Here is a 27,776-nt window from a genome sequence, read left to right on the forward strand (position 1 = left end):
CAGGTCAGAGGAGATGTTCCTTATCCTACAATCCTCAGTTCAAAGGTTACCCTCTCTGAGATCCCTCCCCTCTTTCCAAAGTTTCCCCTCTCCCTGATCCCATAAAAGTTCAAACATCTTACCACATTACATGTGATTTTGGAAGCTTCTCAAAATTTATTTTTGGAATAAACGAGATGGATGAGGACAAGATTTCTCCCAGCCATATTTATTTGGTCCTCAATATTTTGCTCAAATTATCCAGGTTGGTAGTTCTCAACCTTAGCTGAAACAACGGCGTCCACCTGCCAAGAGTGAAGGCCCACAATAGGCTGTTCTGGGCACCTGGAGGCAGATGGGGTCAGGGACCGGACGTCTTTATAGGATCAGTCTCCTGGGATCATTCAGGGACCACAAAGATATCCAGTTTTCTGTAGGAAGCAAGGCATCTGGTGAGTGCTCTATTCTACTTCAATCCTCACTCAGTCTCACCAGTGAAGCTGCCTTAGGAACAACACCAGCCAAGCAAAGAGGGTGTTTGGTTTGGGGAAGAAATGATCTATTGACTCTAAAGCAGCCTCTGTGCTAGTGGAGACCCCATCTCAAGAGGAGTGATGGCAGACTCCACAATTCCCAGCTGTCAATACAGGAACGGGCTTCGTTTTCCTGGGTCACAGAAAAAGAACAAGAGAACTCTGGGGACTTGGTCCTGGAGAAGACTCAGGGTGACCGTCCCTCCCAGAAACACTCTGGGAAAAGGTTGTGGAATTGTTTTTATCTATAAATGTCCGTATCTGATAGTGCAGGATTTCTTGCTTTTTAGGGTTTCACTAAAGTTTTAGGTTACTAAGAATAAAAATTCCAGTTGACACATACTTCTGTATACAAAATATGCTAGAAAGGGTTATGTTATTAGTGAAAAAAAGAATAATTTTGTCTAATTGAGAAGTTATTGGAAAGTTAGTTCAAATTACAGATTTGAAAATGTTATTTATGAGACAATGTACTGAGGAATCATTACGTGGGGGAGAAAGATGCGAAAAAAGTTTAAATAATAAAATATTCTTTAAAACCTGATAGAGAATTGGAGACATTTGGCTAATTAACATTTTCATTGTTAAAGCCAAGTCTTGATTAAAGTCAAATAAGAAGTATTGTAAAGAAATGAATCAGCAGTTTGGCAATTCTTTTTTAAATATAGTTAAGCATGAAGCTGGGTTTAGTGTGGAGCCAAATTTCACATACATGCTTGCATTACTTCACACTGTTTACCGTTTTGCTTGGATAGTGCTAGAGTACTTATTGCTCTTGTGCCTAAACTGAATTTCTTAATTGCACAGAATTTATAATAATATTGATGAACTTAAGGATATTAAATTGTGTATCAGGAATAAAATATGTAATATATGGGTTTTGGGGATCGGTAACACTGTAGCCTCCAAGGTATATTGAGTAGGAAAATTTAGGGTTGGTCTCCTGTTTTTTGTTTCTGCTTCTAGTTTTCATTCATTTGCTGTTTATTCTCCTCTAGCTTTGTGTGTATGTATATGTGTACGCATATATATAAAACCATGATTTTTTTTTTTAGTTCCTAGTGGAAGGCTTTTACTTGGTTCTGTGAATAGTTATTTTGTTTCCTATGCATTTCTGGCAAATCATTATTTGTTCCATTTATCTGGAATTTCTACACTGCATTTGTTGGGCCACAGGAGTTAATGGAGCACACCAGCTTTCTATCCTTAAACTAATTTTTTGGATTCTAGGCTCCCTGATACTTTAAGTGTGTCGAATATACTCTAATAAATAGAATTTGGTCACATTTCTCTCTCTGTCTGCCTAATTTCTCCAAAATTAGTAAACTATTTGTGAATATTCTTAATTCATGGCAATGTGTTTGTTTGCACACAGTCAAGCGGGGTCAACTAGGGCCGCTCAGGGAGAGAGAACCCAGAAACGTGGCATGCTGGCAAAAGGGTAAGAATTTCTTACCAGCCAGTCACTGGCCTCTTTCTGTCTGCACAAACTGGTTAAATAAATAGTAAAAGTCACTGTTTATCTCCTCTGTAAAGTTTTAATTAATACAAAAGAGCTTTAATTAATTGGTTTAATAATAATAAGAGCTTAAATCAAATATTTTGTCAGAAAAGTGAAAAATGTAATGACTTTTATTTAGTTCATGTGACTTGAGTAATCTTTGGGAAATAAAGACAGTTTTAAAGATTGTTGGTAAAATACAAATGCCTTCGAAATGTAAACATGTGGCCTAAGTTATGTTCAAATATTAGGTTTGCTAAATGCTTTAAGGTCATAAACTGCTTCTTTAGCTTTTGAAAATTGTTTCACTTGTCTGTTTTCCCCCAGGTAAGGCCTGAGGACATGTGGAGGTGGCCGCATCCCTAGCTAATGCTGGAAATAATCAAACCTTATCAGAACATAACTTACCAGGTTTTACGTTAAAATTAAAATTGCTGAGAGTCACCATTATAACATGTAATTAAGACTACTAGAAACAGTTTTACATGCAAGGTGTGTAAGAACAGTAGAATTTTTTTTTGTAAAATATTATAAAAGGTTTTTGCTTATTTAAAATTTCTGAGTTATCATTTTAGCAAAATAAATAATTTGTGGTAATCTGGAATTCCAAAATCAAACTTCAGTTTTAAAACTTTCTTTCCTGGTGCCTAACTTTTTGAATGGATCAGAGGGCCCTTGAAAACATCTGGAAAAGAAGTAAACATGTTTAGGTATATGGATTGCCAAAATGATGTTCAATCTTCTTTAGGTTATATTTTTGTGAATAATACTAACATATATTCCAAAATTGTATGGGATTTCTAAAATTCTAATGTGTAAGTATATGCTATCAATTATAATTATGGTTATTATGTTAAGTTACTGTAAACCACAGAAATAACCAAATTTCCTTGTATAAAGCTACTAACCCAAGTAGAACAAAAAAAAAATTAAATGCCAAGAAAAGTCAGATTCTCATGTTAAACCAGCTGATACTGAAATTGTTTAGATATACAATTTGAATAAACTTCACAGTCTAAGTCAAATTACCTTTGATAACTCATCAGTTATCAGTGCTATGCACCTAATTTAGAAAAACAACTGATATTCGAGAGGATATACGTCTAATGTTAATAAGCATGGACTCGTGGAGAACCAGGATGACCACCTTGTCCTTCTTGAGTCCTTAAAGCTTTTATTATTGTAGGGAAAAGAAAGAGAGATCAGACTGTTACTGTGTCTATGTAGAAAGGAAAGACATAAGAGACTCCATTTTGAAAAAGAGCTGTACTTTAAAACAATTGCTTTGCTGAGATGTTGTTAATTTGTAGCTTTGCCCCAACCACTTTGCCCCAGCCACTTTGACCCAACCTGGAGCTCACAAAAACGTGTGTTGCATGAAATCAAGGTTTAAGGGATCTAGGGCTGTGCAGGCCATGCCTTGTTAACAAAATGTTTACAAGCAGTATACTTGGTAAAAGTCATCACTATTCTCTGGTCTCAATAAACCAGGGGCACAATGCACCGCGGAAAGCCGCAGGGACCTCTGCCCTTGAAAGCTGGTATTGTCCAAGCTTTCTCCCCATGTGATATTCTGAAATATGGCCTCATGGGATGAGAAAGACCTGACCATCCCCCAGCCCGACCCCCCATAAAGGGTCTGTGCTGAGGTGGATTAGTAAAAGAGGAAAGCCTCTTGCAGCTGAGATAGAGGAAGGCCACTGTCTCCTGCCTGCCCCTGGGAACTGAATGTCTTGGTATAAAGCCCGATTGTACATTTGTTCAATTCTGAGATAGGAGAAAAACCGCCCTATGGTGGGAGGCGAGACGTGTTTGCAGCAATGCTGCCTTGTTATTCTTTACTCCACTGAGATGTTTGGGTGGAGAGAAACATAAATCTGGCCTACGTGCACATCCAGGCATAGTACCTTCCCTTGAACTTAATTATGACATAGATTCTTTTGCTCACATGTTTGTTGCTGACCTTCTCCTTATTGTCACCCTGCCCTCCTACTACATTCCTTTTTGCTGAAATAATGAAGATAATAATCAATAAAAACTGAGGGAACTCAGAGACCAGTGCCAGTGCAGGTCCTCGGTATGCCGAGCGCCAGTCCCCTGGGCCTACTGTTGTTTCTCTATACTTTGTCTCTGTGTCTTATTTCTTTTCTCAGTCTCTCGTCCCACCTGACTAGAAATACCCACAGGTGTGGAGGGGCAGGCCACCCCTTCATCTACTGAAAATTCTGCATTCCATGACTCATCATGGAAAAGATAAAATAATCCAAAGTGAATACATTCATGTAGTAACTTACAAATTACTAAAATAGTTTATAACCAATGTTTGGCTCTATAGTTGTGGGAAAACAATTAAAGCTTCAGGTACATTTGGTCACCTGGTGGGCCATTTGAACATTTCGTAAAGGAATTTCACTCAGTTGTTATTTTCAGTGCATGTTTTCTGGTTGTATAAAAGCTTTCTTGGCCAGGCACGGTGGCTCACGCCTGTAATCCCAGCACTTTGGGAGGCTGAGGCAGGTGGATCACCTGAGGTCAGGAGTTCGAGACCAGCCTGGCCAAAATGGCGAAATCCTGCCTCTGCTAAAAATACAAAAAGTTAGCCAGCCATGGTGGAGGGTGCCTGTAATCCCAGCTACTCAGAAGGATGAGGCAGGAGAATCACTTGAATCTAGGAGGCAGAGGTTGCAGTGAGCCGAGATCGTACCATTGCACTCCAACCTGGGTGACACAGCAAGACTCTCTGTTTCCAAAAAAAAAAAAAGCTTTCCCATGCCAGAGGGCTGATGTTATCACAGTAGATTATTATGCTACAGTGTAGTTTCACCAGGTAAAGAAAACTTTTTATGGTTTGGATCTTCTGAGAACATCAAAGAAAAACTGTCCTTGCCATCCTCACTATTACAAAACTTCAGGACCTTGAACTTTGGGTTCATAATCTCACAACTGAGAAGGGTACCTCATCACTCTTGGAACTGTACACCCATTGAAATCCTTAAGGTAAAACTAGCCAGGAAAGTTTCTCCCCAGAAGAAGATGGCATCTTGATGTGAACAGCTTTTTCCACGTTCACAGATTAAGACTTCTATTATCATGAAACTCTTTGAATATTTTTTCTTGCTTACGCCTCTATAAACAATAGAAGTGGATAGGGGGTCAGTCTGTTATGTGCACTTATGGGGTATACTTTTACTTGTGAAGAAGTTTACAGCCAGCCTTATACATGGATAAACTTATACTTTGATAGATAAAAGATGAAGACGCAATGTAGTTACAAAACTTTAATGGTACATACATTGCCTCATAATCAGTTATGAACAAAACATTGGTTCATTCCTTTTAACCCATATCATGGGTTAAAAAGAACACTGCCAGGAGGTCTTCACTATTCTAGAGGGGCATCATTTGTTAGGCCCTTTTTCCATGGTTTAAAGTAAAAAAAGCAATGATTAGAAATGTATCCCTCGTGATGGACTCTATAGTAAATTATACCATAAAGGACACAAGAAACTTAAAATTCTCTTGTGAAAGTTGTAATAGAATTGGCTGAACAAGAAGTATCTGTGCCACTGCTGGCACTTGTGGCCGATGGAAAAATACATCAGGTGAAAATTATAGAAATTCAGTGGTAGGGGATTAACAAAGAGACTACTTGTTAAGTGAGTAGACTTTTTATCTAGCTCATTCTTTGCTCTATTTGATTTTAGGATGTTTGACTTATGGGGACCTCCAAACTCTTTGTATTATACTCCAAACTCTTTGTAATATCCTCCCAATAGTTATAAGAATAGTCTCCCTGGTGCACTGTATTCTCTCTAAGGTTTTAAATGCTTGCATGCAGCCATGTCTAGAACATCACATGGTCTCCCTTCAACCAGAATGACAAGAGCTGAAAGAAATGTGCAACCTTGAGGACACTGCAACCTACCAATGATGTGCTGAGACCGGAAACCCAAAATGATGGTAACTGAGAGTGGCGCTAAGGCCCTAAGTTTTGGTCACACTCTCAACTAAGTGAGAACCTGACCACAAAGGGGGAATATTTTTAAACAAAATTCTGCAAGGCCATTGTTTTGGACTAAGCTCACGCACTAGGCCCCAGCAGAACAAACCAAGCCAAAAGGGAGTTATCTGTGCTAAGAGTTTAAGGAAACACACAGATTCTAGAACAGACCAGGGTTTGTTTTTTCTCCTGCAAATTTCTATAACAAACATTCCTGACAACATAGATATCCACCCGCTGAAGTTCCCATTAAATCTTTTAACCAAATTCATTTCCTCTCACCTAGAGACCATCAAGCTTCAGATAGTCATGCAACGAAGGTTCCAGCCAGTTCCAGGTGAAGACACCACCCCTGGCCATCAAGAAGCTACTCTGCCTCCACTAGACAGAGCAGGGTGAGAGTTCTGTGATCCCCAATAGGTAGGGACTAGGCCCCAAGCCAGCATAAAGCAGTTACAGAAGAAAGACCATTGGTCCTTCTGTCTCCCAGAAAGATGTATGGGAATCACATCTTTCAGGGGGAAAATGAGGCAGTAAAGTAGGGTCTGGAGGCAGGGAACATGAGGCCGATTCACACTTCAGCTATGACAGCAAATATCCTCTGCATAGGGCATACACCAAGTAAATGACTTTGTAACTTTAATTCATCCTCTCAATTTACATAAAGCATACACCAAGTAACCAATAGAATCCTCTAAAGGATATTTAAGCTCCCAAAAATTCTATAACGGGGCCCTTAAGCCCCCATGCTTGGGCCCTTGCCCAGACTGTAGAGAGTACTTTCATTTTCAGTAAATCCCTTCATTCCTTCCTTGCTTTGTTTGTGCATTTTGTCCAATTCTTTGTTCAAGACGCCAAGAACCTGGACACCCTCCACCAGTGACACTAACCTGGAGCTTCCTTCTGCACTTCCTCTTCCTCCTCTAAGAAAGTCACATGGGTCTGCCGGTCCTCAGGGCAGGTGCTGAGCACATGTGTGCTGGACATGCTGGGCAGATAGGGTTGGGGAGGCTACACCCCTTCTCCACTTTCCACTTTGTCCCCCTCTTCCCCTTGAAGGGCCCTAAAGGGCACTGGGGCAGTCAGACCCATCTGTGGAAGCTCCCACCCCCACCTCCTTAGAGAGCAGCAGGGACCCCTCACTCTTGAGTGCCCCTCCAAGGGTGTCAAGACAGCAAGCCAGGGAGACAAGAGAATCAGAGTTCCTGGCCCAGAGAGAATACAGGCAGAGGGCATGGGGAGATCCCCTGGCCCAGAGCCAGAAACAAGAGTTCAGCCAGGTGTGGGATGGGTCCAGCCCTGGCATGGAGTAGACGCCCTCGAGGGCAGAGGGGGCCCCGTGCCCAGGGCCTTTTCACCACTGTGGAGACAGGCCTCCGTGTGAGGTGGCAAGCGGGCTGGGTGACAGTGAAGGCCTCCCTCATCTGAGTTATGAATCAGGGCTGCCAAACCAGGAGTGACTTGAGGCTCCCCCACCCCAAAAAGCTCCCCAACCCCAGGCTGCACACAGCACTCCCTCTGGGATCAGCAGCCTGCAGAGGTATCCTCAGTCTCAGACCAGGGGGCCACACAGGGACCCTGAGGACTCCAGAGGCCCAGGCCTGTGGGGCTCATCCCTGAGGGGACCCGATGGGCTCAGTGAAGATGCTGACCACGTCTGTTTCTTTTTTTCTCAGCCAATCTGGAGCGAGGGTCCTCAAGGGCATCCCCTGGCATTGGGCCCATCTGCAAAGGAGACAGACTGGCCCTCCCCAGCCCTGCAGCTCAGCTCCAGGGGCCCATGTCATCAGCCCTCCTAGGACAGAAGCCTTGTCCTCCCCCAGCCTGGCCTGTATTGCGCCTAATATTTCAGTCACAAAGTTTTCCTATTCCTGTCCTGGAGAAACGGAGCTTCACTGGTTTGCAGGTCTCAGGACCCAGGTAGAGTGAAGCCTCCCCAGAGGGCACACAAAAAATGGTGTATTTAACATGGAAAAAGCATTAAGTCTGGGACCTGGGATATTCTCTGGTACCCCTTAGTGTTTCCATGTAAAGGAAGTCAAATAACTTGCCATAGAGGTTTGCAAAAGAGGCACCTGAACATGGAGGGGGAGAGCTATTTAATTCTTAGAGGCTAACTGAAGATGAGACCAAGCAGGAGAGTCCTGACTCACTGAGGTCAGGGGAAGTGTGTGGGGGCAGGTGGGAGAGCACTTCATAGACATCCACCACGGCCTCGTGACTGTCACAGAATCATGCACTTAAATAGCTGTGCACATTTTCTCCCCACTGACTATAGTATTTCTTTCCATTTGCCACTCTCCAATCATGCAGGGAGCTTGCTACAAAATGCACTTTGCTATACCACAGCCCAGGTCTTGCAATCCAAGCCTGGCAAGGATTCCTGCACATCAAGGGCCTCGGTGGCTTTCACGCACACCCAAGTCTGAAGGTCCATGGCTGTCCTGAATCCTGGATGTCGTCGCCTGCCCATGAAAAAAGGAACAAGGGTCAGCCAGCAGCAGGCCAGTCACAGAAAGGGAAGAAATGTGAGTGCATGGCCTTCTCGACACCCAAACAAGTCTTCGGGCGCAAATTGAGGCTGCAGCTCTGGCCACTGACTCAGACCAGGAATGCCCCCATCCTGGCCAGTCTGCCCTGGCTCTTCTCCCTCCTGCCGCCCTCTCTTTGACTGCTTGTGTCAATAAAAGGAGAAGCAGCCAGTTTTCAGAACAAAGTATAGCTTAATTATGACATAGGAAACACTGTAAGCCACTGGGGAGGAAGAGGAGTCAAACAGCTCCTGAAAATGAGAGGGGAAAGGAAGGGGCAAACATCTTGGTAAATAAAGTCTCCAACCACAGCTCAGTCATTGGAATTTTTTTCTTAATTTTTATTTTCAAACTTACAGTAAACAAAACAGTCAAACTGTCAAAAGAACAGCAATTTTACACAATGAAAAGCATACACACCAAGCCAAAATACAACAGCTCTCGGGTCTATATGTTGCAGTGGTACTGGCACTAGAGAGAAAGTCCAGGCAGGTTCCAGTGCCTGCCAGGGAGTCCAGGCCCATGGAGGGCCCCAGGGCTGGAGGGAGGCAACCCACACTCCCAACGCATCACCCGCCTCAAAGCATTCCCTTCAGGCATCTGAAGCCGGAAAGCCCATTTGACTTGCTGTGAAGCGCTGAAAGGACAGCCAGCATCTCAGACATGCAGGCGATCTTTAATACACTGGTGGGAATGTGTTGGGGGGGTCACCAGGGGGTCCCTAAGTGGTCAGGTGCACTTTGTCACAATTTACGCCTACATGAGGTGATTACTAGGTAATGGGAGAACAGGTTTCCTGAATTTCATAGCCAGATCGGGGGCTAAAAGGAGAGATTTCCTGAACCCCGAAACGGCAATGTCACAGTGAATAGGGGATTAACTTGGATACAAAAGTTTAGAATAATGCCCACCAGGAATGCATGTGACTCCATCTCTCTTCCCAGTTCCAATGTTCTCAGAGCAACAGCCACCCCTGAATCCAAATGGAGACAGGAAGGGGCCCAGGGGAACGTGGGGAGGCAAGGTTTGACCAAACCACAGCAGCTACTAGAAAGGCCCAAGGCCCTCACACCTGCCTTCCACACTCTTCAGAGGACACCCCAGTAAAGCAGGGTGCCCTGAGGTGGCAAGCCTTCAAGAAAGGCGCTATCCGGCTTGCAATCCTGCAGGCCAACTTCAGTCAACTCTCTTTGTCATTAGATTTGTTCCTGATTAAAAGAGAGCTCTTATAAAAAAGCTCTGTAAAAAAGAGATCTTTACAGCACTGCCACACGAACAGCAGAACTTGGTCATGTGGGGCCACTTCGGAAAATCTGGGCCCATCCCTATTTCTCTGATAATTCTTATTACAAAGCATGCTTCCTCTTGAATTCTTTAAATGCAGAAAAACAACAGAAAATGAACTGAGCACATGAGTACTCTAAGGCTTCTGCCGCACATGATGTTTCTGCCAGGAACGATCGCCGTGTCCTGTGCTCTGATGTTTTCTATACTGAGCAGTGAGTAGCTACTCAGCTGCCACTGTCACTGGCCCCTCCCCAGCCTAACCGGCTAAAGAGCTGGATGTGGTCCCCACCAGCTTCCCTGTGGCCTGTGAGCTAAGAATAGTTTTCACATTGTTAAATAGTTTAAAAAAAAATCTAAGTTTCTTGACACTGAACATTATATGCAATTCAGATTTCTGTGTCTAAGAGTTGTACCCGACACAGCCACACTTCTGTAATATATGGCAGAGACCATATAGCCCACAGAGCCGACAGTGTTCACTGCCTGGCTGTCTATGAAAACATCTGCCCACCCCTGAGACAGGGGACCCTATTCTTGGCAGGACTGAAGAGCCCTTGGTTCAGATGCAGACAGGGCTCCCAGGACGAGCACAGCTTGAGACATGGTTGTTTCATAAATTATATTAAGTATTTTTCCTCCCCCTTGTCCCTAGTTTGTAATTTCACAGTGGACAAATGGACAAACCATCATGTTTGAGTTTGAATACATAGATACATGCAAGATACCTTATAAGGAACAATGCATATCCTTCTACTTCCTCTTTCGGCTCTGCTGACAAGTTTGGTCATGATGTCATTTTACCCCCACTATGCCTGAAAGTACACCAAATGTACAGCCGAGGCAGACACCACAAGACGCAGGCTCCACCCGAGGCCACTCCAGCTTTGCAGCCAACACACTGGCCACCAGGCAGCAGCAGCCAGGCAATGAGACAGAAAGCCGAGAAGGAAAATACGAGAGAAGGAACAATCAGACACCAGCAATGCTGCATTTACTCCAGACTGAGATGACAGAGACATGTTGTGAGCTGCAGCTCGACTCCTGCACTGCGCCCACTGCCAGCCACCAGCAGACACCAAGCTGTCCAGAGGGGAGCCAGGTGCACAGGGCAGGGGCAACATAAGCAGCACTGATTAAAAAGCAAGACTCACTCTCGAGACTAAAGGAGAAGCTATCTAAATTTCAGTATAAACAGTAATTCACTCACTTCACTAGTGTTACATTTATGAAGTTCACCTTTGTGGAAAATGAGAGGAAAGGGGGAGCGATAAGAAAATGTCTTTTTAGGCCGGGCGCAGTGGCTCACACTTGTAATCCCAGCACTTTGGGAGGCTGGGGTGGATGGATCACCTGAGGTCAGGAGCTCGAGACCAGCCTGGCCAACATGGTGAAACCCCGTCTCTACTAAAAATACAAAAATTGGCCAGGCGTGGTGGTGGGCACCTGTAATCCCAGCTACTCGGGAGGCTGAGGCAGGAGAGAATCACTTGAACCCAGGAGGCAGAGGTTACACTGAGCCGAGATTGTGCCACTGCACTCCAGCCTGGGCAACAAGAATGAAACTCTATCTCGAAAAACAAAAAAGAAAGAAAGAAAATGCCTGTTTCTAGAAATCTGTGAGATGCTTCCACCTGCAGCTTGATGCTAAGTTATCTGCAGAGCAGACACACTTGGAAACCCAGCATCGTGTCCTCAGTCCCAAAGCTCTGGGGGCTGCTTCACAGCTGCTGAGAAAACTGAGGTGAAGAGTTCCATACTCTCCGTATTTAACGCTAAAACTCTTGAACAGAAAGGCATCTGCAAGGTCCTCTGTCCCTCACACCATCTCTGTGTCTTCGACTTACTGCCTAAAGAACCCATAATCTTACAGCAGACAGGGGCCTTTCTGTACTGAGTGTTAGGGAATGCCAAGCAGAGGTCATTCCATGCTGTGAGGCCCCTGTCTCCTGCTACCCACACCCCCCGGCCCTTATGAGGAGCACATGAGATGTCCTGGTGATGGGTGCACGTTGCTCCTCCCACCCAGAGCACAACCATCACCTGATCCATCTTCAGCACAGTTCCTGGAGCCTCCCCATCCATGTGGTCTATCCTGACCCCACAGGTCCCAGGTGCAGAGGGGCCACATCTGCATGGGAGACAGTGTCACCAGGCCGGGGAGGCAGGGGGTGGATGGGGGGGTATCACTTTGTGAGGCTTGCCAATGCATTGCTTTCATTTTTTCTGACCAGCTGCAGATAAATCTATTCTATTCCAGGAACTGTGATAGAACAGCAAGTACCTGCAGAGGCAGAGAGAGGGAGGATGCTCGCATCTGACTCCTAAGACGGGAAAGCCAGAACAACCTGCCCTACACAAAAGCATGCATGCTCTGTGCTCTGCACAGGTCTGCCAGGCCTGATTTCACGGCTGGAAGGTTTTGGCTTTTCGGTCTCCAAGGAGGAACGAGTGTGTAGGTGGCTGGTGGCACTGGCCCTGCCCATCACCGCAGCTTGACCACCACTCCCACCTGCCACAAGGTCACCCATTGCCTCATCTGGCCTCACACAGCCTCTCTCCCACCCATGACAGCCCCGCCCTTGTGTGGGGCCCACTGCTTTCAAGGATCATGGGGGTCCAGCCCAGATCCACCTTGTCACCCTGAAGGCTATCCAGCATCCCACAGAGCCTTCCAAATAAAACCTCTCAAGGGGGCGCCCATGTTGCTCAGAATGTGAAGTGCAAAGGCCTCAGGGAGTTCCTGACAGCTGGGGTCCCCTTGATCCGTGTAGGGTCAACAGGTTTCTGTGCCCTGAAGGAATGAAACTGGGAAAGAAGAGAGGAGCTGATAAAGAACTGATGTGTTCAGGTCATGCGATTAAAAAAACAACTGCTCAGGTGTTCTCTGCGTTAAGGGAACACCTCCAGAGAGGGCCTTCAGTCAGGCAGCTTCTCTCCCTCCTGTGAGCTCGTTGGGGCTGGCATCCTATCCAGAGCAGGCCCTCATTACTTCGGCAAATGAAGGTCAACACCTTCGAGCGGTTCTAGGCTTAGATGTGGGTTGGTCTCAGCTATACCGGAGGGGAAGCAGCACTGCCACCGCGGGGCCTCCCCTGCCCCAGGGCCTTCCTCCCACCACACGGCATGCACCCTTCACTGTCCAGCACATCCTTGATGCTGGCCTTGGTGATAATGGCATCGTCACACTTGAACCACTGATCTTTGTGCTGTGGGATAAAGCTGGTGTGGTGACCACTCTCCAAGGTCCCTTGATAGTTAATGACAGCAAATAAGGAATACCTAGTGCAGGAGAAAAGGAGAGGGAGAGCTCAGCTGACTCAGTGCTGTCACTCATCACCGTCAGAAACCAGGCAGCCCGGGCAGGGAAGGGGAGGCCCGTGGGCCTGGCTGTCGATCCCCATGGACTCAGGCTGATGCACAGGAGGCTACAGGGACAAGGAGAGCCTGGTCACCCTGCTTGGCTCTCACCCAGGTCCAGCTGCTTCCTGGAACCGCATCTAGTGGAAGTGGTGACTGCAGTCAGCAGTGGGGATCCTGGAATACCCCAGCCTTTCATCCTTTCTACAACGCCAAGGCAAGAAGAATGGACACTAAGCTTTCCAGATGGAAGCTCCCTTCTCCCAGAAGCCAGGAGTTGAGATGGGCTCCCCCAACAGGAGGGAGCATCTGTGGCGCCGCATGGAGCAGCCTCTCCTAGCAGAGCCGCGAGCAGCCAGGCAGGAAGCTGGTCAGTGGCAGGAGCTCTGCTGGGCGCCCTGCAGGGCAGACAGGAGCCCACCCTTGGCTCTCCGCCAGAGGCCCCTGACACCCGCACTGCTGAGCACCACTTACTTGTTGTTATTGAGACTGTCCATGGGCTGCTGGGACTGTCCATTCATCCTGCTCTCTTTGCTATAACAAACAACAGCAGAATTCAGCATCATTTAAAATCATCAGACACAGAGACACAAGGCTCTCATGATATCAACGCTTATCCAGGCCCGACCACGCACACACTGCACTGGGGTGCACTTTATGTTTCAGGTAGAAATAAACCCACGTTTTGTGAGGATACCAAGGCAGAGCACATCTGGGTCCTGGAGTCACCTGGCCTGGCCCCTGGCCCTTCCAACGTGGGTCCTGAATGGGCCTGGTGATGGGAATTGGATCTGGGACAAATGTGAGTTTGGTTTGTGACACAGAGATGGTGAAGGCACTCTTCCTCTCACATGTAAAGGGTTCATTTGAAAAGGGTAAGTCAAATCCATTCCACAACCTAGACAGCTGCTTCCTCAAAAGGGGCAAAGATTGCTGCTCATTATTTCATGACCGGCACCTCTCCTGGTGAGATGGGGGAGACGCGGGTGCTGGGAACAGGAAGTCCCATGCGTTATTTCCGTGTTTTCCCATGGCTGTGGTTGGCCAAAAACACAAGATCTTTGAGACCCTGACCTTAGCAACAGTACTGTCACCTCCCTCAGCATGTGACGTCATCGTCAGGCTGACAACATGGAGCTCTGACTCTGGTGATCTTGTTTTATTCAAGAGGACATCTGTGTGCCACAAAATGGATGGGACAGCCATGAGAAAGGACACCAGGAAGAGGCTGATAACTAACAAAAGGCAACATGCTTTTCACAGTGCTGGCACTGGGACGGTGGCCCTCTAAAAAATAACATCCTCCAAATCATAACATCCACGTCTCAACCCTCAGAACCTGAGACCAGGACCTCATTTGTGAAAACGGTATTTGCAGATGGAATCAAGGTAAGGATATCGAGATGAGACACTCCTGGAATGATCTGCCTGGGCCCCAAATCCAATGACCACTGTTTCTGACAGAGAAGCAGAGGGAGATTGGACACACACTCAAGGGAGCCGGCCGTGTGACCAGGAAGCCAGGAAAGGGACACGGCTACAGAAGGAACATGTGGAAACACCAGCAGCTGGAGGCTGTGAGGAATGGAATCCCCCTAGACCCTTTGTAGGAAGTGGGGCCCTGCCAACCCCTTGATTTCAGATTCCTGACCTCTAGAACTGTGAGAAAATTAATTCCTGTGGTTCTAAGCTTCCAAGTTTTTGGTTGTTTGTCACAGATCCATAGGAAACTCATATGTGTCTCACACATTAGTAAACGGCATGGTATTCTGGAGGCTTAAATTCCAAGGGCCCCACGATATTACATATTTGAAAAGGAAAATGCAATCTACAACTGCAAAAGCAACGATGTCTGTCTGTACTTCAACACCTGTTCCGCCAATTAAAGCTCTGCCTTCTCGCTGTGATCCCACCTTGATGACTTTGCCAGTTTGAAAGTGGATCCAAAATTGTTAGAGAAACATTCAAAGCAAAAACAGTGTATCTGGAAAAAAAAAACTCATTAAAATGTGTCTTATCTTAAGATTAGGATAAATAGGTTTTTGGAAGGTGGGGTTTATATTAATATCAACAGTCATCTTATCACAGGAGCTCCGAGCTGGGTTCCTGTCCTGATCACAGTCCCTGTGGACACAGAACAGGCCAACACCCCCGCCTACCTGGAGGCCATGTCCAGCTCCAGGGGAAGGAACATGTGCGTGGTGATCTTCTGCCACAGCTTGGCTGAGTGTTCAAATCACTGCAGAAATAGGAAAAGGCAGAGAGAAGAGAAAAGAAGGCTAGAAATGTCACTAGAGTCTTCAGGGGCTTCCTCCGATAACATGTGTCTGTGTATCTCATTGTATTTTACTGAATTGCCTTTTAGCTACAACTGGAATTACAGATTCAATAACACAATGGTAATCCATGCAAGTCCTCATTTACAGGGTTCCAGTCAAGTCTTCAAATGATGGGATTGTTCCGTGATAACACCAAGGATACAAAAAGTAATCTCACAGCAAACTCAGCAAAGCACAGGCAACCAAACAAAGACCCATGACCCGTGGCAGAATAAATGAACAACTTGCTTCTTTCACCAGACAGTAGACAGTCTTTTGCCTAGATCGGGAGTCACGCATTCCAGCCAGTGAGCTAGGAATGGGTGCTTTCCACATTTAAAGAGCTGTAAAATGAAAGAAGAACATGCAACAGAGACTGTATGATCGCATGTGGCCCATGGAGCCTGGCACCTTCACTATCTGGGCCTTTAGAGAAAGAGCTTGCCAACTCCTGTACTGGATCCGAATGCTGAGGGCCTTTGTTCTAAAGTAAAAGAAAAACAGAAAACCTCAGGAGGGAGTAGCTGGAGGAATTTGGGCAGAAGTAATAAAAACACAACCACTCTCTCACGACCACTCCCCTCCCCTAGAAGTGTAGCTCACTTCCTACTTTCACTGTGAGGCCACTGCTTTTGTTCACCACAGCACAGACAGAAGGACAATTCACTCACACCCTCTTGTTTCCTCTGTGCTCTTGCTGACTTGCCGCAATTATAAAAAATGTTGGCCAGGCATGGTGGCTCACGCCTGTAATCCCAGCACTTTGGGAGGCCGAGGCAGGCAAATCACCAGAAGTCAGGAGTTCAAGACCAGCCTGGGCAACATGAAGAAACCCCGTCTCTGATAATACAAAAATTTGCCAGGCGTGGTGATTCACGTCTGCAATTCCAGCTACTCAGGAGGCTGAGGCAGAAAAATCGCTTGAACCCAGTAGGCAAAGGTTGCAGTGAGCCGGATTGTGCCACTGTACTCCAGCCTAGGTGACAGAGTGAGCCTGTGTCTCAAAAAAAAAAAAAAACAAAAACAAAAACTGCACACCAAACCAAGAGGCTGCAAGTTGTACTGTGGGCTAAAAACCGAGTCTGCCACTAGAGTTGGCTTTCTGGAAAGCCAACTATTTTGAGATAGGAACAGGCTACAATGGGCAGTTTCTTCATGTTGAGCTGATTCGTGGACTCCTGTTACTTATGGCAATCACTTTGCTTGATCTTGGCACTGCTACCCAAGTACTCTGGTCTGGTGAATCTACAAGGTGTTTTAAAAAGGCAGGAGTGGTAAGGGAGATGTAAGAGACAGGAAAAAGAGAGGAAAGGAGTATTTTATCTCTTTCAATGGGTTGATTTTCCTACCAAAAACACCCACATACAACTATGAATGCTTACAATTTCACAACAAAAAAAAGAGAAAATGTTTTCCACCTTTGCTGCCTATCTCTTTAAAGAATATTTATCTTAAATATTTTGTTTCAAGAAAAGACCTGGGGAAGTGATAATTTTCCAAGTACCATATGACCCCGCAGTCAAACTTGAGCCAGAAAAATGAAAACTAATGTTCACACAAAAACTGTCCACAAATGTGTACCACAATGTTACTCATAATAATCACAAAACTGGAAACAACCTCATTTCTTCCCATGGATGAATAAAGAAATTGTGGAACATCTGTACCATGGAACACAAGTCAGCAGCGAAAAGGAAGGAACTACTGACCCCAGCCGCACCCTGGATGCATCCCCAGAGAGTTATGATAAGCAAGAAAAGCCAATCCCAAAGGGCTCCCTGTTGTATGATTCAGTTGACATGACATTCTGGAAATGTCAGGTTTATGGAAATGGAGAAGGAGTCCCCGCTGGCTGGGGTTACAGAGCAAGTGGTGAGGGAGGAGGTGATGAAGATGCTGGTACTTTCTGCATGAACGTCTCTGTATCCCAGCTAGGGCACCGCACCACAGCACTGCAGGATGTCACCATCGGGGAACCGGGGCAAGGGGTAGCAGATTGCTTCTTACAACTGCATGTGAATCTACAATGATCTCAACATGAGCAGTTTAATGTAGAGAGGAGAGAGGGCTGGGAAAGGTAATTTCCTGATGGTGCAGAGGCAAGAGGTAGGAGGGCTATGTTAGAAGTGCATCTGGCACGGGTGGCAGCTGCCACCGACAAAACCCACGGAACAGATGATTCAACAAAGCACACATCAAATTTTAAAGCTGAAACACTAGCAAAAATCTCAATCTTTTCAAAACTATGTGTGGAAAGCCTTTGTTTATGGCTTGGAAATTCCGCCATCTCACCTAGGACAAGATGAGAAGACCTCTAAGCAAAGTGGTGCCTGCTTCCTTGCTAGCTTTGGGATCTGCTCTCCATAGGACTCAAAAGGAGTCTTCGCTTGCAATATAAAGTGGAAAAGGGTGTGCTCTCCCTCTCCTCCACCTTCCCAGGAGCCAGCACCATGCCAGGTCTCTTCTAACAACACAGGCTTCCTACACATTGTAGTTTGTGAAGTGTGGTTTCTCCCTCATGGCCTACTGTTTTAGCAATGGTTTTTTTTTTTTTTTTTTTTTTTTGAGATGGAGTCTCACTCTGTTGCCCAGGCTGGAGTGCAATGGCACAGTCTCGGCTCACTGCAACCCCCGCCTCCCAGGTTCAAGTGATTCTCCTGCCTCAGCCTCCCGAATAGCTGGGATTACAGGTGACTGCCACCACACCTGGCTAACTTTTTGTATTTTTAGTAGAGGCAGGGTTTCACCATGTTGGCCAGGATCTTCTCGAACTCCTGACCTCCTGATCCATCTGCCTCGGCCTCCCAAAGTGTTGGGATTACAGGCATGAGCCACCGCACCTGGCCAACACTTTCATTTTATTGGAATTTACGACTAAGTTTAATTTAGTTGCAAAGACCTTCTTTAAGAAGGTTCTGGTTTCCATCGTTTCTGAATTAAAAATGTGATACCCTATTTTATTATGTGGACTTAGTGTTACAAAGTTGATGCTTTCAAAATTCTAAACATGCAAACTTTTGGCAGGGTACAGTGGCTCATGTCTGTAATACCAGCATTTTGGGAGGCCATGTTGAAAGGATCACTTGAGCTCAGGAGTTCAAGACCAGCCTGAGCAATGTGGCACGACTCTGTCTCAACCAAAAAAAAAAAAAAAATTTTTTTTAAATCACAAAATTAGCTGGGCTTGGTGGCACGCACCTGTAGTCCCAACTACTGGGGAGGCTGAGGCAAGAGGGTGATGTGAGCCCAAGAGATTGAGGCTGCAGTGAGCTGTGATCATGCCACTGCACTCCAGCCTATGCAACAGAGCAAGACCCTATCTCAAAAAATAAAATAAACATGCAACTTTGGTCCTGTTGACTATGCAGCCAGACAGAAACCAATATACCTCTTCTAAGGAATACTTCCACTCAACAAGGACTCTTCTGTATTACCTTTAATTAATGCAAATAAAACAAAGACTATAAAACACTAGACAGTTTAGGAAGGTTTTCTACTGCTTTTAAAATTGTATGCTATAGCTACTTAAATACATTAAAAAAAAAAAAGCTTCCTAAATCTTATTACTTATCCCCACTAAAGCAGTAAATGAACAATTTCAAAAATGGCCCTAAGCACAGAACATCACAACTAAGTTTTAATCACGTGCAGAGAAGGCTGTGGACCACAGGGAGAGAGCTGGACGTTTCTCAGCTCACACTCCAGGGTCAGTGTTTACCACAAAGGCTAAAGGAGCGTCCAGTTTGGCTCTCAATTCATTTACATGAGGAGGTTGGAATAGCAGCTGCTGACACCGACACTCGGCACTGTGCAAAGCTGGGGAACAGAAATATCGAGTGACCGGCCAAAACAAAAGACAAACTAGCACGAGAGACCAACCCAGGCTAATGCTACATCTTTGCTCAGGCTCTGTCCTGGGCATGTGAAAGAAAAGCCCTCTTTTGGTCCTGATCTAGTACAGCCTTCCCAACAGGAAGACATGCCCCTTCCATGTGGGCGCAGGCAGGCTTCTCACCTTCGAGGCAGTCCGTGATTGTGGTGGTTCCCAGACACATTGCTTTCCTTGTTCACCATGCTGCCTTTGCTCCCTGGTCTCAGGGGCCAGAATGGGGTGGAACAGCTGGGCAGATCCAAGCTGATGTCCCAGAAGGGGTCTATGGCAGTGGAGACTGCTGGAAGCAAAGAGAGGGAACAATGCCCATGAGGACTGATGCCCTCCCAGCTCCAGAGGCATCCTGGGGAGGAGGCTGCGCCCACACCCTTTCCCTGCGGCACCCTTTGTCTCAGGGACACTTGGGACGGTGGGATGGATCAAGAGCAGCAGTGCTCACACCCGACCTGTCCTGGCTCCCAAGGTGGCCCCGGGGAGGGGTGTGTGTGAACCCTAAAGCCAAGGGCTGCTCCTCAAGCAAGGGCTTCCTAGCCTGGAGACCAACATAGTCACTAAGGGGCTTTGGAAGTGGATAAACTCATGGGCCCCTTCAGAGGCTCTGAATCCACAGGTCTATTTCAGCTGCATCTGGAACCTGGGGCCTGCAATCTAGGTGACACTGGAGACCTCTTGCACACTTCACAGAGTGTGCCCCAGCCAGGCTGGCCTTTTTTTTTTTTTTTTTTTTTGGCAGAGTCTCACTACATCACCCAGGCTGGAGTGCAGTGGTGCCATCTTGACTCACTGCAGCCTCCGCCTCCCAGGTACAAGTGATTCTCCTGCCTCAGCCTCCCAAGTAGCTGGGATTACAGGTGCCCGCCACCACGCCCGGATAATTTTTTGTATTTTTAGAAAAGACGGGGTTTTGCCATGTTGGCCAAGCTGGTCTTGAACTCCTGACCTCAGGTGACACGTCTGCCTCGGCCTCTCAAAGTGCTGGGATTACAGGCATGAGCCACAGCGCCCAGCCCCCAGCTGGACATTTAATGCTGCATTTCACAAGGCCAGTTCCTTGCTAGAGATTTATGTGACAACAGTGAAAACAAAAACTCGCAGACTGGGAAATTTGCTCTCGATATTTATACAGGATTTAAATCTGAGACAATCTCCTGCTGACGGAATTCAGTAGTTGAGGGCCAGCGAGGAGGTCAAAACTGCTCAGAGCAAACTGGGTTTCTAATGCTTAAAGCCAAGGCCCCTAACGGTCTATGCTCCTTACAGAAAATTGCATCTGTGACATGGCCAGCTGTGGTCTTCCCCGTTTTTCATTGGTCTTATGCAGACTGCAGGTGGCAATCCACTATGAGTTCTGAAATTGTTTTAGTGGATCATGTCCAGGGTTTTTAAAACTTCAACTGGAGTAAAGAACAGAGCCAGGCACCATGGCACACACCTGTAGTTCAAGCTACTTGGGAGGCTGAGGTGGGAGGATTGCTTGAGCCCAGGGGTTCAAGGCCAGCCTGGGCAACATAAAACCCCATGCCTAAAAATAAAAACAAAACCCAGCAGCGTGCACTGAGGTTGGTTGAGAGGGTCCCTCTAATCTAACAAAGCAGTAGATTCTTCCTGCACTCAATGCTTGGAGCTATAAGCAAAGACCACACCTCAAAAGAATTAGGGCCGCTACGTAGAGAAAATGGAATGGGAAACCATAAAATAATGAAAACTAACACACTTCAAAGCACATATGTAAATAATCTGCCATGCGTGATCCACCCCTTCTTGAAGGGGGTTATTTTTTTTGTTTCCTGGTCAAGGACTAAAGGAAGAGAAATGGTGGGGGAAGCTTCCAAGAACACACTACTGGCTGTGGACGACAGCCAAGACCTCCACACGGAGGTCTCGCATCCCACCGGGACACCCGCCCCAGGATCTCCCCAAGAGGAAGCACCTCTACCCCACGACCTTCGCTCTCAGGGCGTCTGTTAACCATTTCTCTTGTAGCCTCCTTAAAGACCTCTCAGAGCACACACAGTTCTGGAGACTGGTAGTTCTGGAGACTGGGAGATGTCAGCACAGCCTCGGTGGGTTTCGATGGCACCAAGCACATGGCCTGTCACTTACTGGCAGACTTGACAGGTGACGTCCGACTGCAGCCCACCAGTGAAGATCTGATCTATGAGGCAGCTGCAGTGTTTGGGCTTGTTGGCCTTCTGCCTGTTGTCATCACCCGGGGACAGACCATGTCTCTGGGATTAACGTCTGTGTGCTCCAAAGATGGGGAGTCTCCAAGGGAAGAGCACATTCACCCAGCAGAGACCCGAGGAACCCAGGGCCAATGCTTTAAAAGGCCACGTGAGGCCAGGCGCGGTGGCTCTCGCCTGTAATCCCAGCACTTTGGGAGGCCAAGGCGGGCAGATCATGAGGTCAAGAGATCAAGACCAACCTGGCCAACAAGGTGAAACCACATCTCTACTAAAAATACAAAAATTAGCTGGGCATGGTGGCACGCGCCTGTAATCCCAGCTACTCAGGAGGCTGAGGCAGGAGAATGGCGTGAACCCAGCAGGCAGAGGTTGCAGTGAGCCAAGATCTCGCCAGTGCACTCCAGCCTGGTGACAGAGCAAGACTCCATCTCAAAAAAAAAAAAAAAAAAAAAAAGCCATGTGAAGACACTCCTCATTTCAGCAGAGGGTCTCCTCATTATTTTAACGTGATGAGAAATCACAGCACTTGGATTTGTAATGCTTTGTAAGATTGAAGCCCCACAACTTCAATCTTGCCAAGAAAGCCCACATAATACCCAAATGACTGAGTAGGGTAACTGATTACCTTTTTCATATAGAGAATGATTGTGTCAATATTTTTCTGGTAAGACAGCTGAACATATGGTGGGCCAGGTACACCCCAGGAAGCCCCTACAACCTCCCTCCCTGACTAGGTATCACCATGCCCTGAGTGCAGAATGCAACATCACAGGATGCTCTCGGAGTGTCCTCATCAGCTGGAGCCCCTGGGGGACAGCATGTCTTCCTGTCAGTTGCATCTGGAAGCGCCATGCCCACCCTGTCTATCCAATACACATTTCATCCATATCTCTGTGTGTGGATAAGTGAAGAAGAAACTTAAGTAGTGGAACTTAATTCATATGTGGAATACATATTCTACATAACTTCACTCAACTAGACAGTAGGGATAGTGCATGGGGCTGTCTGTATATAGGTCATAGTTCAAAGAAATTGAATTATGACAGAGGGATAGAGACTGACCACTGAGCCTTCTGAGCAGAGGTTTAAGATTAGAGAGAAAAATGCTACCCAGAAGGAACTCAAATTCGTGGAACAAAATGTTAGAATATCCGTGTAGGAAGATGCAAAGAAAGATAAATGGAAAGATGCCATGGAGGCCACAAGGACAAACAATTGCATGTAACCAAGAGCACATGGCCGGGTCACCTCGCTAAAGGGTTCTGATGATCATGTTTCTAAATAGGGGAACCTTACATTGCTTTTCAGACATTTCCAGGGGAATAATATCAGAAGCACAAGAGTCTTGGTTAGGTGACCATGGACCCCTACAGCAAGATCACTGGCCCCAGTTGAGCACTTACCTCACTGATTATGACTCTCCACGGCTCCATGTCCCCATAGACTGTAGGTGCTAGGACAACCCCTGATGCATTCTAGGTAACTGGTGACTGTTTACTAAATAGTACATTTTATAAATGTGTGCATCAACGTCACTTCAGTGTTCACTACTAAATGACCACCTAGTTCCTTAGCTACTCAAGGCAAAAAAATATATATATTATTATTGTTTTTCACATAGTAAATATTTATTGGAGGGGGGAGAACATCTAAAATCTACATTCTTAGAAAAATTTTGGTATGCAATACAATATTCTGAATTATAATCTTTGTGCTGTACATTACATTTCTAGGCTTAATTGATCATAGTTGACATGACTACAACCATAAAGACTGTTGAGATTACAATGCTCTTTAAAAATAACTCTCTTCAAGAAAAAAATTGAAATGACATCTACAAAAAAGCTGATTGCATTTTTATAATAAACAACTATGAAAGAAAGAAAATATGTTTTGAGAAGAATTTAAAGTACTGAACTTAGGTTAAATTATTTAGTACAAAAAAAGTATTGCAGTGTCATTTAACCCATTTGTAGTTTAAAGCCAACAGAATATACATACTTTTAATTGTCATCCTACTAAGAAGATACATACACTGAAATCAACAAGGCTTTAAGTTTTTCAATTTTTAAAGATGCATATTTTAACATTACTGAGAAACTTTCCAACACATCTTCTAAGCAAGGCACCAGACTCCAAATTCTTTTTCATGTAAAAAATATTCACTGGGCCAGGTGCACGACTCACGCCTGTAATCCCAGCACTTTGGGAGACCAAGGCGGACGGATCACCTAAGGTCAGGAGTCCGAGACCAGCCTAGCCAACATGGCAAAACCCCGTCTCTACTAAAAATACAAAAAATTAGCCAGGTGTGGTGGCAAGGGCTCGTAATACCAACTACTTGGGAGGCTGAGGCAGGAGAATTGCTCGAACTGGGGAGGCAGAGGTTGCAGTGAGCTGAAATCACACCATTGTACTCCAGCCTGGGGGACAGAGACTCTGTTTCAAAAAGAAAAAAAAGTCATGTTACTGACCTCTTCATTCATTTTACTGGTCTCTATAACAGACTTAAAAGAAAGGTTATAGACTGTAATCATGCTGTGTGTTATTGTCTACCTCCTACTTATTCTTTACCTGAAGGTGAAAGGTCTAACCGTGATTTGGAATTGTCGTCAACCCCCAGTATTCTAAGCATATATTATTTTCATTACCAAATTTCATCTTCCCTGCTTGAAGGATTACTAGCAAAATGAGGTGGTGACAAGATCAACATGTGAGAAGTCAAAAGAAGGCAATCTGAGGCTACTGATCCCCTGGCCATGTTATACCTAAGAAGTCAGTCACTTGAGCAACCCTGGATAGGAGGCTACTTTGTGTTGTTGAGGTCACATCCACATCACCTGCTGGCTGAGATGGAGTGAGTTAAACCACAAAAGCTAAGAGTAAAGAGTGTTAGTCAAACAAATAGACCCAATCCTGATATCCCTGAGAATTTCAGATGGAGAAGCATTTTCAAAGAAAACAATTGTTTCACAATGATCTGACAATGAATTTTTCTTGCCTGTAAATTTTATTTGAAAAATAATGATAAAAATAATTACATTTTTCTGCCTTTTACACTCATCTGACCTAAAATAAAATTTCGAACCCCCTAGAACCTGGAGGCTATCACCACATATCCTGATCATTCAACCTGGAGTTGACACACCTTCTCCAGTGTCACCACCATCCATGTACATACATGGCTAGTGATGCATCTTCATCAGATGCCTCTGATTAAATCTATCAAGCTCAGTTACTCCTCCTAGGAAGAATCAAGCCATGGGAAAACAGGACTAAGGTTGAGGATAAGAAAAAGGTGAAGTATGGAAAGTACTGGAAGACTGGAGACATGAAATGGGCTGGGGAGACAAGGAATTTAATGGGAGATCCTGAAAACACAGGAGAAGAAAAGGGGCAAAAGCTTAAAATGAACTACCAGAAATTGGAGGGCACATAAAGATGTCAAAGATAAAAGCCAATTTCACCTAATACACAACTCTTGTCTCCAGCAGGATCTATTCCTCCAGGCTTAGTGGGTGGTAACTATTGGAAGGTTGGCAGAGGTGCGGGAACTAAGAAACAAACCAAGACTACAAAATTACCACTGTGCCTACTTCAATACACCTTTCTTCCCCTACTCCAGGTAACACTCACATAGAAGGCACAGCACAAAATGAATGCCCACTAGTTGGTTTGTAAAAAGTTGTAAAGTAGGCAGAGAATGGCAAAGGCACCATCATACTGTTACCAAGCAAAGGAGGCTCGCTGCCCGAGGCACTAGAAGTCAATACTATAACACTGGGTTCTTGATAAAATAAAAACCTTTATTGCATGTCAACCAACAAAGAAATAGGAAGTCCAGCTCAAATCTGTCTCCCTGTGCTGACTTTAGGGCAATTATTTTATTAGAAATGGTTTTGAGTGTGGATTCTGGGATTAGCAGCTGCTTGGTGGAAGGAAAGAGGAAGCCTGGAAAGTCCTTGGGCATGTGCTCTTATCTCTTCATGCTACCTAAGGGTTCCACGTGCAAATTCAGTGAGGAGTTAGTATGAAACATGCAGTAGAAATTCAGCTGTAAGGTCAGCAAGCTGGGTCTGTGCAGACTCTAGTTGGCCTTATAGGTTCCAATGGATTTCAGCCAGTTTTATTAACCTACAAGCCCAGGCATTTCAGCATTTCAGCAATTTGTTTCTTTTATCTACCATCCTGTAAACTCGAGAATTTCTATGACTGTTTTCTTTAACTCTTTGGCACACAGTTTCAACGCCCTTCTTCTCAGAGGTGGTCATTCTCACTCTCACCTTCTGGTTCCTGCAGGCTCAGTTCTAGCCTCCCACACTGTATTAGTCTTTTCTCACAATGCTATAAAGAACTGCCCAAGACTGGGTAATTTATAAACGAAAGAGGTTTAGTTGACTCACAATCTCACACGGCTGCAGAGGCCTCAGGAAACTTACAATCATGGCAGAAGGCCACAGAGAAGCAGCTACCTTCTTCACAAGGCAGCAGGAAGGAGAAGTGCTGAGAGAAGGGGGAAGAGCCTCTTATAAAACCACCAGATCTCGTGAGAATTCACTCACCATTACGAGAACAGCATGGGGGAAACTGCCCCCATGATCCAATTACTTCCACCTCGTCACTCCTTTGACACGTGGGGAATATGGGGATTACAATTCAAGATGAGATTTGAGTGGGGACACAAAACCTAACCATATCACACATATCATACACACACCCTAACCTCCCCACATGTCATTACTTGATGGGGGGGCAGGTGGGGAGGAGGGGTGACATCCCTTGTTCTCAGCCATCACAGGAACTCATGACCCTGTAGGTGCAGATTTGTGGCTCACATTTGTATCTTTTGGGGAAAACTGAGGTAATCAAGGTAGGGCTAGGCCCTGGGGACGAGGCAAGTAAAGGACTTAACCACGTCCGCACCTACCAGGGAAGGAGCAGAGACTCTGTTAGGGCGCCATGCCAGGGGCTGCAATTTCAGAATCCTGCAGACTCCACCCTCGATCTGGCCACACTGTCCCCAGTTTTTGCGAGGTGACCTGGGGAGGGAGGACAGGACGGATGCTCCGACCTCACCAGGGACTCCACTGGACCGGAGCTCTTCCTCCGCCCAGTCCACATGAGAGAGCTCCCTGGCCGGTCCTGAGACAGCTCCAGACCTGGCAGCCCTGGAAAAAGAAACTGATATCGCCATCGCCGCCTCCGCTAGAGGGCGCCTGGGGGCGGGGCGCGGGTGGGGCAAGGCGGGCTCCGACAGGAGGCAGGGCGGTGAGCCGAGAGGGGCGGGGCAAGGGACCGGGAGGCGGGGCCAGGGGCCGCAAGGCGGAAGAGCCCCTCTAGCCCCCGACCCGGCGCCTTGCGCTCTCTTCACTCTCGGTCCCTCTTCGCGTTCTTGCCAGTCCCGTAGCGCTGGGCTGGTTTCCTCTGAGGTCTCTAAGATCCGCCTACTGCGCCCCGCTCGCCGCCCGGAAGCCCCCAGCCCCTCAAGGACGCATCACCTAATGCCGCGGTCACGGCCACCGTCACAAGCGCCCCCAGCCCCACCCCACCCCGGCCTGCCCGCCGTCCTTCTCCCGCCCCCGCCCCTGCCTGCCAGCGCCACCGGGCCGCAGGTGCGGACGACTCAAAATTCCTCGGCCCGCGAAGGCCGCCAGCTGCGGGGAGGGGAGGGGAAGCGCGGTCCCGCAGCGCCCCCAGGCTCATGTCCCAGGTATGTCCAGACCCCCGAGGCACCGCTCCCAGGGCGATGACAGCCTGCGAGGCTCGGCCTCGGCCCCCGGCACTCTTGGTCCCAGCTACGCCGCCTCGTGGCCTTCCCCCAAGTCCGAGGGAGAGGTGGGACTCTCCCCGACGCAGTTGGAAACCGGGAATCCCCTTTAGGGTCCCGTTCGTGGTGCACCACTGACTCCACCATCTGCAAAGGGATTCTCGTCCAGAATCCTCGAAGGCTTTAGGACAGCGCTTATTCTGTTGAATGAACAGTCTCTAATTTTCGGAAAGACCACAGGCTAAAAGTCAGCTGAGTTTTCTTGAATAGTTATAGTTAAATTTGAGGCAAGAATTGAATGTCAGTTGATGGCCACAAAGTAGCGGACTGGTACGAACCTACTGGATGGTCATTCTGGTGACTACTTGGAGGCACCGTCCACTTTGTGGATTTGCTTCAGTTGAAATTTATTTCCATAGAACTTA

At 46.4% G+C, this 27,776-nt stretch overlaps 2 protein-coding genes across 3 annotated transcripts in view; one reads left to right on the forward strand and one right to left on the reverse strand.

Annotated features, from left to right (window-relative positions):
• Positions 1-204: 204 nt before the first annotated feature.
• LOC129490754 (uncharacterized) lies at positions 205-26,903 on the reverse strand. The gene is made up of 6 exons (XM_063609726.1): positions 26,512-26,903; positions 26,024-26,087; positions 19,522-19,678; positions 13,663-13,722; positions 12,961-13,110; positions 205-410 (listed from the first exon to the last, which is right to left on the reverse strand). Exons 1-6 carry the CDS (start codon positions 26,776-26,778, stop codon positions 380-382), a joined length of 729 nt encoding a protein of 242 aa, XP_063465796.1. The 5' UTR covers positions 26,779-26,903; the 3' UTR covers positions 205-379.
• The window catches only part of SPMIP4 (sperm microtubule inner protein 4), a 50,478-nt gene continuing 49,603 nt past the window's right edge, over positions 26,902-27,776 (forward strand). The window contains exon 1 of one of the 2 annotated variants that reach the window (XM_055293615.2): positions 26,902-27,294. The gene's annotated coding sequence lies outside the window, so the exon portion shown is untranslated. The remainder of the gene's footprint in view (positions 27,295-27,776) is intronic. The other variant, XM_055293616.2, reaches the window with a different exon arrangement.

Source organism: Symphalangus syndactylus, chromosome 9 (genome assembly GCF_028878055.3).
Source record: "Symphalangus syndactylus isolate Jambi chromosome 9, NHGRI_mSymSyn1-v2.1_pri, whole genome shotgun sequence".
In the NCBI taxonomy this organism is placed as follows: domain Eukaryota; kingdom Metazoa; phylum Chordata; class Mammalia; order Primates; family Hylobatidae; genus Symphalangus; species Symphalangus syndactylus.